The following is a 13,290-nucleotide window of genomic DNA, read 5'->3' on the forward strand; positions in this document are numbered from 1 at the left end:
TGTCCGGGAAGCTTCATTATTCCATCCAAGATACCGTTTTTGTTCAGTTGCCGAATGGCTTGGGTAACAACGGAAGAAAGCTCTTCCAGAGATGCAAAACGATGTTTCAACTTTGGAAAAAGGTCGAAGTCTGTTGGACTCTAGTCTGGACTGTAGGGAGTGGGTCAGAGACTTTGAGCTGGAGCTGAAATCACGGTCCAATGAGTGGAGAGCTCCATCTTCTCCCACGACCCAAAAAATTTTGACAAGCTCAATCAAAAGTCCAACAAATGATGATTTTTGCTTATGATCATGAAGGCATCATCATCACAGACAAAGTTCCATGTGGAAGAAGTGTCACAGCAGTGTATTATCATGATTTTTTGCAAAAAATGCACAAAACTCGACCTCAGTTGCTCTTGGCTGGGCCACTCATTCTTCATGACAACGCTCGCCCGCACATAAGGAATGTCATCATTGAAAAACTATACAAATACGGCTGGGAGGTGTTACCTCATGATACCTACAGTCCAGACATGAATCCACCAGACTTCGACCTTTTTACAACGTTGAAACAATCTATACATGGACATCATTTTTCATCTCTGGAAGAGCTTTCTTCTGCCCTTACCCGAGCCATTCGGCAACTGAACAAAAACGGTGTCTTGGATGGAATAATGAAGCTTCCCGGACGTTGGGACTCGGTCATTGCAAAGCAGGGAGGCTATATTGAAGGATTGTAAAGAAATACTTGAAAAAAATAAAATAAAACATGTAAATTTTTTTTTTTTTAAATAGGGTGCATTATTTATGAAATGACCCTCGTATTTATAGAATTTATATTCCGCACTATCAGTCATTTTCTAGACAGATTACAGAATAGTAATCAGGTATTTTTCCCTTAACTCAGATTTCAGCAACTGCTGTTTGGAGGGGTTTGGGTGTGCATATGGTGAGGAAGGCACATATTAAGTGTAATAACTATTGAAACAATGTCATTGAAGCTGTGATAGTTGCACATACACAAGCAAAACATCATGAGGTAAGGCCTGAGTTTCTATGGCAACATAATACTGATAGAGTGGAAGAGAGGGCATGTATAAAACTGTCACACTGAAAGTCAAATGAAAAAATATTGCGTTACAGAGAAGGTAAATTTATTAACTTGATACTGAAAAAAGCAACCCCGACCAACATGGAACTATAAATTCCCATTAAAGAAACTAAACAAAAATTGAATTTGTCAGTTACTTTTTTTCTTCTTTGTTGGGCAAGGGGATGCGTGGGCCTTCTGAAGAGTCCACTGAGCTTTAGCTTAGGACAGGGTTTCAGTACCTGGAATCATGGCTGAATTTCAAGTTATAGCATATCTCTGTAGCTCCTGAAACCTTTTATCCTTTCAGGGCAGATGCCAAAGGTAGCTTCAGCTGCAACTGGAAGTTTGGTTTTTTTGCCACACAAACCCTGCACTCTACTTGGCCTGCTGCTCACATGTCGTGTGCAGGCGCCAAACACGTTCCTCCCCCTTTTACTGCTGATACTCAAACACTGTATATATAATTTGTGTTAAGCATCGCCCAGTAAATTAAAAATCACATTGTAATCCAGTGTTTTCTGGGCAGTGCTAGGACTTCTGTGCATCTGCCCTCTGGTTATTCTGACTTTGTTCTCTTCTCAAAATCCTGAGTGGAATAGAACGGGTACAAGTGGATCAATTTTTCACTCTGTCAAAAATTACAAAGACTAGGGGGACACTCGATGAAGTTACAGGAAAGTATTTTTAAAACCAATAGGAGGACATTTTTTTCACTCAGAGAATAGTTAAGCTCTGGAATGCATTACCAGAGGTTGTGGTAAGAGTGGATATCGTAGCTGGTTTTAAGAAAGGTTTGGACAATTCCCTGAAGGAAAAGTCCTTAGTCTGTTATTGAAAAAAACATGGGGAATGCCACTAATTGCCCTGAATCGGTAGCATGGAATATTGCTACTCCTTGGGTTTTGGCCAGGAACTAGTGACCTGGATTGGCCACTGTGAGAACGGGCTACTGGGCTTGATGGACCATTGGTATGTGCACACTCTTTTCAACTTTAGCACTGCAAAACATGGATCTTGCCTCAGTTCCCAAATTTTATTGTTCCCAGGTAATGGAAGATAGGATGAAAAGAACGGAATATGGCTGAGGGGTGGTGACATCCTGGAAAGAAGAGGAGGGAGGAAGAGATAAGGAAGATGACCTGTACAAGGGAGAGACAGTATGGGATAAAAATTGGAAGAGACAAACATGTAAGTGAGGGGAAGAGATGGGAAGGATGGGTGGAAATGAAGGTAGGGAAGAGATGGGCGACAAGGAAAGGAGATGAGAATAAAGTATAGTAAAATAATGGTAACACCCCCCCCCCCCCCCCCCCCAATCTCCAAATAAGCCATATGGGGCAGACAGCAGTACCCCTTCAGCAACTCAAACACACAATCAATCCCCTTGTGAGTCCTCCCAAAAGTTGGTTACATCCAGGGTCCAGGTGTAAAGTTCAATGAATCAGAACAAAAGGTTGAGTGCTGTTTCAATATGAATCAATATGACTTTATGTACGATACTGATGAAAAACAAGATTAATACAGCAGTGCAAGGCAGCAATAACAGTCATGATTATTAAAGCCAGTTCAGTGTTTGGAAAGCTTAACTCCAGCATATTTGTGTCTGTAATCCCTGGAGTTTTCTTGTTCCAAAAAACCCTTTCTCACTTCTCTGGTTATTGGTTGATTCCATAAGCTTTGTAAATAAGGAAACACTCAATTTTCAAATAAATCACAATGTCATATTTTGGGTCCAGTGCAAACCTTCACTAATTCCACTTTCTCATCCTTTCTTTGCTTTGGTATTGCAATGGCACCTCCTCCAGATACCTTGCTGGGAGATAGATTCCCTTTCTAGGAAGCTCTGTATTTTAGTCTTCTCTCTCTTGGGTACCGCTCAGCATGGTTCAAGGGGTTAAACACTGTTAGGACACAGCCCAGAAAACAGGGACTGTCCCCTTTAAATCCACACTTGCTCAGGTTAATTACTGATCAGGAAAGGACACAGTGAGAGCTGAATCCTATGCTTCTCCCATCTGAGTTTGGGCATGGCACTCTGAAAGAAAGTCAGCTAGAGCAGTGCAAGCTGCAGGCAGAGGAAACAGACCTGTGGCTGAGTTCTCCAGAGCCTAAACAAGGTAATGAGATACAAATGCTGGATTCTGAGTACCTGGGGCAAGAAGAGCCCATGGACATTACAATACAGCCTTCATGTGAGGACATGGATGTAAGTTGATTTTTCCTTTTTTTATTTGGGAAACTGACTACTGTCATGTGTTTTGCCATGTGTTTTTTCAGTATTCTGAGTTGGACATCCTTTCTAAAATTCCACTTCACGAGATGTTTGAGGGGTTAATCAATAGTGCTTCTATTGAACAGATATACTAGTTTCAACTTAAAGGTATCCTATTATATACGTAATTACCTCCTACATAGATATATGAATTATTTAGTTTAAGACATTAAAGGACAGATATATTGGGCAATTTCCCATAAAACCATAATTAAAAAAAAAAAAAAAAAAAAAAAAACCCTGAGGATTTCAGAGTGCATCCATGTACATCAGTAATGGAAAACTATGTAGGGTGCAAAGAGCTACAAGAGGGATATCATTCAACCTTCAACTCAAAAATTCTGGAGTAGCTGAACATTTTGAAAAGTTAGAAGTGGGAATTTTCCTCTCAGAAAGGCCAGCTTCTGTTTATAAAACAACCAGTCCATAACATATCACCCTGAGCTGATTAAAACAATAGATGTAATTTTATTAATGATTTTAAAAGGCAGCCAAAGAAACAATCTCTTTTTTTCATGTTGCCAACTGTGGTAGATCCTACAGCACTGTCAACCAGTCACAGCAAAACAAAGCTATCATCAGAAGTTCCTCCTCCTCCTCCTCTCTCTCTCTCTCTCTCATTGGCCAGTTTGGTCACATTGCTTTCTTCCTAATTCCTGTCAGGAACCTCTTCTTTCTGCCAAGAACACGATCATTGCTGGTCACATGTGGACGTATCTTCATCTCAACAAATGGAATAGAAAACTCATGTCCTTTCCATGGCTCCCAGTTCACACCCTGAAAAAAAAGCAAGGAACTAGTTTTCAGTAAATGAACATAAGTCCAAGATGGAAAACTGAGCTACAGTAATACACAGTGTCTCATTACTAATTTCCCTGTTTAAACATAACATAACATAAAACCGATTTCTAGACCGCATAACCAGATAGTTCAATGTGGTTCACAAAACATTAATATAAAAACCATAAAAAATGAACAAATATAATGAATAGTAATTACCTATAAACGTATTTAAAAAGTGAGTTTTTAATTGCCTTCTAAAATGAAGATAGGAATGAGACGAAGATCACAAATGCCTAAAATCCTTGTGTGGCTGCCTGAAAGGAGAGTAAGCACTCGTGATATATTTTAAATTTACAACCATTGGCTAATGGAAATACTAAAAAAGCATGAGATTTTCTGGGATTCCTCTGAGAAGTGATAATTCTATCAAGTACAGTGGTACTTGGTCAGTAGTAACTTTATAATAAATGCAGCCCAATTTGAAAATAATGCGCGATTCTACAGGGAGCCAATGTAAATCTTAGAATAGAGGGGCCTAAGGCTACTAGGCTGATTCCGGTTGGCCCAGGCGCCTCAGGCCCCACCTGTGGGTGGGGTTTGAGCCGCCTGGGCCAATCAAACCCTAAGGCCAGCCATTCCAGGGATGGCTGGCCTGCAGGACGGATGGGCTTGGGACCCGTCTATTCAGCCAACTTGTACAGGTACGGGGAGGGGGATTGGGGATGAGGGGGTCAAGGGGTCAGTGGGTGGCTGATTGGGGGTTCAGGGGAGCGATTGTTGGAGAGGGGTGCATCGAGGGCTGGAGGGCCTGGGATCCCTCCTGCCCGTATCTTAGTGGGGGTGGGGGGTAGGGGGGTTGCCTGGCCAGGAGGGCTTGGGCTCCCTCCTCGTCTGATTGTAATTGGCGGGGGTGGTCGCAGCTCGCCAGGGCAGGAGGGCTTGAGCTCCCTCTTGCCCCGATCACTGGGGGGGGGGTCGCGGCTTGCTGGGGCAAGAGGGCTTGGGCTCCCTCCTGCCCGGATCATTGTAGGGGTGTTGGTTTCTGTAACCGGTGTTGGTCTTGACAGACACTGGTTACAGAATCCAGCTTTTAGGCGAAGGACTGGCTCCTTCTTCACCTAAAAGCCCTTGTTTTGGGCGTTTGGGATTAGGCTTTTTTTAGGTTGATTATATGGTGTAAGTTTAGACGTAGTGGTGGTCTGAGCATTTAAACAGCTGAACGTAGAGGCGGGCCATTATTTTTTTTAAAAACTCCTTTTGGACGTTTTTTTTTTGATAATGGGCATTTTCCCTGCTTCTACTTTCAACATTTAGGGCCTTAGGCCAAAAGGGAACTTAGACGTTTTTTTGTTTTTTTTTTTAAATTATGCACTTCTTTTTTTTTTTTAATTGTCTTTATTAGCAACTGCAAAGGGACATAAAACCAGGATCAAAGTAATCAGAAAAACATAGCAGGCAGAAAAACAGCACTGGAAAACTATGACTTTGGTCGAGGGTAATTCGCAATATTTTAATAGTGGAATGAATCAGATATTGCATGGCATTTATGGTTACAGAAGAATCAAAATGTAGCTGTCGAGGAGAGGCAAGAAAGAATTTTGTCTTGTCAGAATTCAACTTCAATTTAAATTCCGACATCCATGCCAAAGACAACTTCAATGATGGGAGTTATTTTACTAACCAATGTTTTGCAGGGAATTATAATAATAATATCATTGGCATACCTGAACAATTTTACTCCAAGATTACATAAACTTGATCCAAGAAAAGACATAGAGGTGAACCCTAAGGAACAACTTAGCATCTACCAGTGAGAGGTGAGTGAACTTTTGATTGGAAAGTTCTTATAGTTTCCAGAACCAGGCCTGACTCTTCTGCCTCAGTGACCATAGGAGGAGATGATACTCCTGGTGAGGGAAACTAAGGAAATACAAATACCAATGCAATGGTTGTTGCCTTGTTTTTGGCTCCTGCTCTCAGGTCATTGCACTACTGATGTAAGAGGAGCTCATGAGTGACTAACCCAGGGGAGAAAATGAGTAAGGAAAGCAGGGCCAGAACCTACCAAATTGCTGTACTGATTCCAGGTAGATTTGGAACAGGGACTAGTCCACCATCACTACCCTCACAGAAGAAGTATTAAAACAGAGAACTTAACTATTGGGGTCCAGTGGGGGAAGGGATTCACTACTAGGGCAGGCTACCTACAGGCTCAATGAGCCAAGCACTGTCTATTTTATAGCAGCCTGTCTCTGGAACTCTAAGCCCAGAGAACATGTTCAGCTGGAAAGGGATTTCTGTCAAGGCAGAGGGTTTAGGAGACTACCTAATCAACTGCTGGAGATTATCGTTATACTAAAGAATTGTGACTGTGAATAGTTGTCCCTCATTACATAAAAATATTAGAATAGCCTTACTTGGTCAGACCAATGGTCCATCTATCCCAGTAGCCCATCTTCACGGTGGCCAATCCAGGTCACTAGTACCTGGCAAAACCCAAATAGTAGCAGCATTGCATGCTACTGATCCAGGGAAAGCAGTGACTTCCCCCATGACTGTCTCAATAACTATGGACTTTTCCTCCAGGAAATTGTCCAAACCTTTCTTAAAACTAGCTAGGTTAACTGCTCTTACCACAATCTGTAGCAATGCATTCCAGAGGTTAACTCTTCTCTGAGTAAAAAAAATACTTCCTTCTATTGATTTTAAAAGTATTTCCCTGTAATTTCATCAAGTATCCTACAGTCTGTGTAATTTTTGATGAGTAAAAACTCAATCCACTTGTACCCATTCTACACCACTCAGGATTTTGAAGACTTCAATTATATCTCCCCTCAGCTGTCTCTTTTCCAAGCTGAAGAGCCCTAAGCTTTTTAGTCTTTCCTCATATGAGAGGAGTTCCATCCCTTTTATCAGCTTGGTTGCTTTTCTTTGAATCTTTTGTAGTATCGCTCAGTGGCGTACCAAGGAGGGGGCGGGGGGGGGCGGTCCACCCCAGGTGCAAGGCCTGAGGGGGTGTTCAGCTGGCCACTTACCGGGCAATAGGCTGCTGCCGGGGAAAGGCTGCCATTACCGTCAACAGAAAGCCGGCACCAAATTCTCCTTCCCTGCTGCTTCTTTTCCCCGAGCCGAGTAACTCTAGCCGTCCGACGTCAATTCTGACATCGAAGAGGACATTCTGGGCCAGCCAAACGCTGCCTGGCTGGCCCGGAATGTCCTCCAGAGGTCGGGGATCGTGCACGGGACACGGAGCTTGGCGGCACTGCTTCCCGTGGCCCGTACTTGCCGAGCTCCTCGTAGAGCTGGTTGTTGTCGGTGAAGCGGGTGCACGTTGCGGTAGTGGCCATGTTAGGACTGCGAGATCCGCTCGAGCATGGGGCAGGGTAGAAGGAGGAGACGGCGGGGCAGGGTGGCTGCTGCTGCTAATGATGCTCCTCTTGTGCGGCTCTTCCCTCCCTCTCTCGGGTTTCTCTGTGCACAGTCACCGCGGGGTGGGGAGGGAGGGAGGAGGGCGGCCCAGCACGTCGGGCAGCCAGAGTTGGTCTGCCTGCGGGAGAGGAAGGAGGGCGAATTCGGCGCCGGCCTGTTTCCGATGGCCAGTGCAGCCTTTTCCCAGCGGTGGTAGCAGCATGGTGGTGGTAGCGGCGGTGGCATGGGGGAGGGAAGGGAGAAAGAAAGGAGGGGGGGGGAGCTAGGAAGCCAGAAAGAAAGCAAGGGGGGGGACAGGGATCCAGAAAGAAAGAAAGGGGGCAGGGTGAAAGAAAAAAAAATGGGGCATGGGGAAAGAGAGAGAAAGACAGACATAGAGAAAGAAAGGGGGGCATGGAGAGAGAAAGAAAGAAGGAGACAGGATGAAACAAAGAAAAAGTTGGGGGAGGGAATGAAGTCTGGAGGAGAGGAAGCATACAGGAGGCTGAAAGAAGGGAAGAAATATTGGATGCATAGTCAGAAGAATAAAGTGCAACCAGAGACTGATGAAATTACCAAACAAAGGTAGGAAAAATGAATTTATTTTCAATTTAGTGATCAAAATGTGTCCATTTTGAGAATTTATATATGCTGTCTATATTTTGCACTATGGGCCCCTTTTACTAAACCGCAATAGCAGTTTTTAGCACAGGGAGCCCATGTGCGTTGAGAGCAGCGTGGGGCATTCAGCGCAGTTCCCTGCACTAAAAAATGCTATTGCGGTTTAGTAAAAAGGGATGGGGTATATTTGTCTATTTTTGTATAGTTATTACTGAGGTAAGGGGGAGGAAGAGAAGGGAGCTGCTGAAAGACATCTAATAATCCTTGCAGGCTTGACTGTGCAGGGAATTATTTTTGTAAAATCATGTTTTGTTATGTGACTGGCATTATTTAGACTTTAATTTCTATGAATGAATAGAATGAAAATGATATAAAATTACTTGCTTTTTTTATGTGTGTGCGCTGAAGGAAAGTGGAGAGAGAGTGGGCTGAGGACACTGAAGGGAAATGGGGAAGAGAGAGTGGGGAGAAGATGCTGATTTATAAATTGACAATTGTACAGAATATTGTTTCTTTTTATACTTTAATATAATAAGTTCAATATAAAACAATTCAAGGCTTGTGTGGATGGAATCAGGTGGTTTGCGGGGATGGGGACCAAGCTTACGGGGATTAGTCCAATAAAATTGTATTTTCTTATTTCTCATTATTTGTTTTATTTTTATTTGTTAATTTGTAAAGTGGTGATTGTTATGTATCAGTTTTTTCAAATTTACATCTACTGTCTTTATATTTTGCACAGTATTAGAGGACATGTATTACTGTTTTTGTGGTGTTGTGGTGTTGCATTGTATGCAAAGTCTGGTTTCTTGGCAGTTCAGTTTAACTTTTGTCTACATATTTCTATTTTTAGTTTGTGATTATTCCATATTGGGCGAGGGTGTATCTCTCTGTGTGTATAAAAGGGGCATGGCTTTCTGATAGCATCGACTGTACAGGATCAATTGACTGTGCAGGATCTGGTTTGTTTAGTTTTACAATGTATGTGTTGGTGTTCTAGTGCTCACTGCAGTGTTTAAGATGCTGCCTTTTCCTAGGTATACTCTTATTGTGCGATATGTAGATTTTTACTAAAAATCATATTTTTCATATAGATGGGGGGGTGTCAAAAAATGATGGGTCCCGGTGTCACATATGCTAGGTACGCCACTGGTATCACTATATCTTTCTTGAAATAAAGCAACCAAAATTGAATGCAATACTCAGTGTGAGTTTGCACAATGGAGCTATACAAAGGCATTATAACATTATTAGTCTTGTTAACCATTCCTTCTTAGATACACTACATTCAACCGGCTCACCTTTAGCCACATGTTTATTCACACTTTCAAAGAAGTCAAGCAAATTGGTGAGGCAAGATCTCCCTCAGCTGAACCCATGCTGACTCCGTCTCATTAAATCATGCTTGTCTATGTGTTCCACAATTTTATTTTTTATAATTGTTTCCAACATTTTTCCTGGCACTGAAGTCAGGCTTACCAATTTGTAAGTTGCTGGATCTCCCCTGGAACACTTTAAAAAATTGGCATAACATTGGCCACTCTCCAATCTTCAGGTTTTAGTGACAGGTTACAGATCACTAACAGCAAGTCAGAAATTTTATGTTAGAGTTCTTTCAGTACCCTGGGATGTATACCATCCAGTCCAGGTGATTTATCACTTTTTAACTTCTTCTGTAAAGACTGAAGCAAAGAATTCACTCAGTCTCTTCACTATGGTCTTATCCTCCCTGAGCACCCCTTTTAATCCTTGTTCCTCCGGTGGTCCCACGGATTCCCTCACAGGTTTTCTGCTTCTGATGTACCTAAAAAAATTGTTACTATGAGTTTTTGCCTCCTTGGCAAATTTTTCTTCATATTTTTTCTTAGCTTTCTTTATCAATGCTTTGTATCTAACTTGCCAGTGCTTATGTCTCTTCTTATTTTCTTTCTTTGCATTTTTTTCCGTTCTTTAAAGGACTTTTTTTTTTGTTCTAATAGCCTCATTCACTTCACCTTTTAACCACACCAGCTCTTGTTTACTCTTCTTTCCACCTTTGTTAATACGTGGAATACATCCGGTATGGGCTTCCACAACAGTATTTTTAAATAACATTCACACGTTGTTTACAGTCCTAACCTTTGCCACTGATCCTTTTAGCTTCTTTTTAACCATTTTCCTCATTTTATCTTGTCACCCTTTTGAAAATGAAATGCTGCTACAGTAGAGTTCTATAGTGATGTCACTCTAGCTATCAGCTTAAATTTGATAATGTTGTGATCACTGTTTCCCAGCAGACCCAACACAGTTATCTCCTGTACTATGCCCTGCATTCCACTAAGGACCAAACTAAAATAGCTCCCACAATTGTTGGTTCCTGGAATATCTACTCCAAGAAGCAGTCATTTATGATGTCTAAGAATTTTACCTCCATAGCACACCCTGATTTAAAATTGTTTCTGACTCATTCATGTTAAGAAAACCATTGGATGGAATTGTGCCTTTTGGCCTGGATTGATTTAATGGGCGAGAACTGAATGCTGAAGAAATGATTTAAGGTGCATTTTGGCCTCACAGCTTCCTACAACAGTTTCTGTGATGAAGAGGCCAGGGTTATCCTAAACAATTTTTTACTACTGTGTATTATTCCCTGCACTTATTTTCTAGGTGATCAGTTATAGATGTGAAAGCTGGACACTACAGAAACAAAACAGAAAGAAGATTGACTCATCCGAGCTTTGGTGCTGGAGAAGGATTTTAAGTGTGCCGTGGATCACCAGAAGAACTAACAAATCAAGGAATGGTTAACAAGACTAAGAATGTTATAATGCCTCTGTCAAAAATTTAAAAGACTAGGGGGACACTCGATGAAGTTATAGGGAAATATTTTTTAAACCAATAGGAGGAAATTTTTTTCACTCGGAGAATAGTTAAGTTCTGGAACCCATTGCCAGTGGTAAGAATGGATAGCACTGGTTTTAAGTAAGGTTTGAACAAGTTCCTAGAGAAAAAGTCCATAGTCTGTTATTGAGAAAGACATGGGGGGAAATCACTGCTTGCCCTGAATCGGTAGCAAGGAATATTGCTACTCCTTGGGTTTTGGTCAGGTATTAGTGACCTGGATTGTCCACTGTGAGAGCGGGCTACTGTGCTTGATGGACCATTGGTTTGTAAGGCTATTCTTATGTTCTAATTCTGGAAGAGATCAAGCCAGCTATGTCACTTAAAACTCAAATTATAAAGTTATGACTGTCTTATTTTGGTCACACTATCAGAAGAGAAAGATCACTGGAGAAGGACATTATGTTTGGGAAGATCAAAGGAACCATGTGAAGAAGGCTACCTAAAATCAGATGGCTAGATTCATTAAAAACAACCATGACGCTGGAGGACCTTTCCAGACTAGCACAAAACCAATATTTTTTTAGATATACAATTCATCAAGTCGCTAGGACTCGAGCACGAGTCCATGGCACCTTACAGCATTATTCCCATCCACCATTGGTATAATTACCCATGATGCAGCCCTGTGTTGAGGCAAAACATAACCATGGCAGGTTATGATTTTTAATTTGCCCCCAAGTGGTTTAGTGCATGTGAAGGAACATTTTTGATATGATGTCCAAATCCAAGGTTGGGCATTTTGTGGAACACACACACAAATCCAGTAGTCAGCATGAACATTTTCGAAACAGAGAAACGTCTATCTTTTTGTTTAAAAAAATGGCCATTTCAAAAGAAAAATATGTCCGAAAGAAAAATGCATAAATCAAGCCATTGAGGGGCCAGCATGTTTAGCAGACTGGCCACACAGACATACCAGCAAAAGAGTGGGGCACCCTAGGGGGCACTGCAGCGAACATATAAAAAAGGCCAGGTACACGTTTCACCATAGCCACCTTATAGTGTAGGTGAGCCTTCCAAAACCCACTCAAAACCTACTGGTCCCAACTGTATACCACACCAACAGTCCTTATGCCTGCAGGTGACACCTATATGTTGGTACAGGGGGATTTGGGTGGGTTTTAGAAGGCTCACATAATCTACCATAAGTTAGTAGTTAGAGTGGGGGTATGGGCCTGAGTTCCCATCTCTATGGTTGACTATATCACCCCTTAGGCTACTTCAGAAACCTGCTTGCTGCTCTGCTAAATCTGGCCACAAAATCTGAAACTATCATATAAGCAGGTATGTACCAATGACCATTGGGAGAGTGTGTTGGGGGGGGGGTCATGCCTTTATCCCTCCAGTGGTAATCTGGGCAATTTGAGAACCTTTTTGTTACTTTTTCGTTGCTAAAAACAGGTCTAACCTCAAATGTTGTGCCCTGGACATTTTCTAAAACATTTTATTTATTTATTTTTATTATTGCAGATAACTATCCAAATCATAAGCTCCCCATAGTCCCATTCAAACCATGCTTCCAAGTGCCCCCTTTAGATTTAGATGCACTGCAGACATCCACCATAGAAATCCATCTAGAAAATGGGTTTTAAAAATAGTGAATTGGAAGGGTTTGGCGAGAAAAACATTCATCTGCCCCTTTATGCCACTTTTTGGATGTTTTTCTTTCTTAGAAATGAGCCCCATAATAAACTTTAACACTTTTTATCTATTTTTTAATGGTTTTGTGGTGTTTATCTGCTATGGTTCCCTGCCCTTGGCTGTTGGAGATCTTTATATTTCATTTCATGTCTTATAACCCACTACGACCTCAATGTTACTTAAGAGAATAACAAAACAAGGAGACTAGAACAAATCAATGAAAGTAACAATTAAATGCTAATTATAATATTAATCATGAGAAAAATAAATCCCAAAAAAAAATTATAACCTCTTAATGTTTACCTGAAACATATTTTTCAAATAAAAAAGTTTTAAAAACCTTACTAATAAAGCCATAATTTCCTTAAAAATGAATAGATGTTGATAGATGTTGGCATTGTCATCTTGAAGCAGGGACTTTAAATCATTTACTGTTCTATTGTCCATTTATTATGGATTTTTGGAAATCAATTTGGGGCCAAATTAATAGTTTATTAGAAAGTCATGTGGCATTATTGTATGATACAGTATTATTTGGTATGTCTATGAGAGTTAAGAGCTAATTATCTTCCAAAAATAATAAACTCTTACTTATTTTAACAGGAGT

The 13,290-nt window shown here is 41.2% G+C and overlaps 1 protein-coding gene across 3 annotated transcripts in view; it reads right to left on the bottom strand.

Annotated features, from left to right (window-relative positions):
• Window positions 1-3,957: 3,957 nt before the first annotated feature.
• The window catches only part of TNN (tenascin N), a 95,380-nt gene continuing 86,047 nt past the window's right edge, over window positions 3,958-13,290 (bottom strand). For all 3 annotated transcript variants that reach the window (XM_033916171.1, XM_033916169.1, XM_033916170.1), the window contains one exon: window positions 3,958-4,124. In XM_033916171.1, coding sequence (XP_033772062.1) covers window positions 3,981-4,124 — 144 coding nt within the window. In that variant the 3' untranslated portion in view covers window positions 3,958-3,980. The remainder of the gene's footprint in view (window positions 4,125-13,290) is intronic.

Source organism: Geotrypetes seraphini, chromosome 12, assembly GCF_902459505.1.
Source record: "Geotrypetes seraphini chromosome 12, aGeoSer1.1, whole genome shotgun sequence".
NCBI lineage: Eukaryota > Metazoa > Chordata > Amphibia > Gymnophiona > Dermophiidae > Geotrypetes > Geotrypetes seraphini.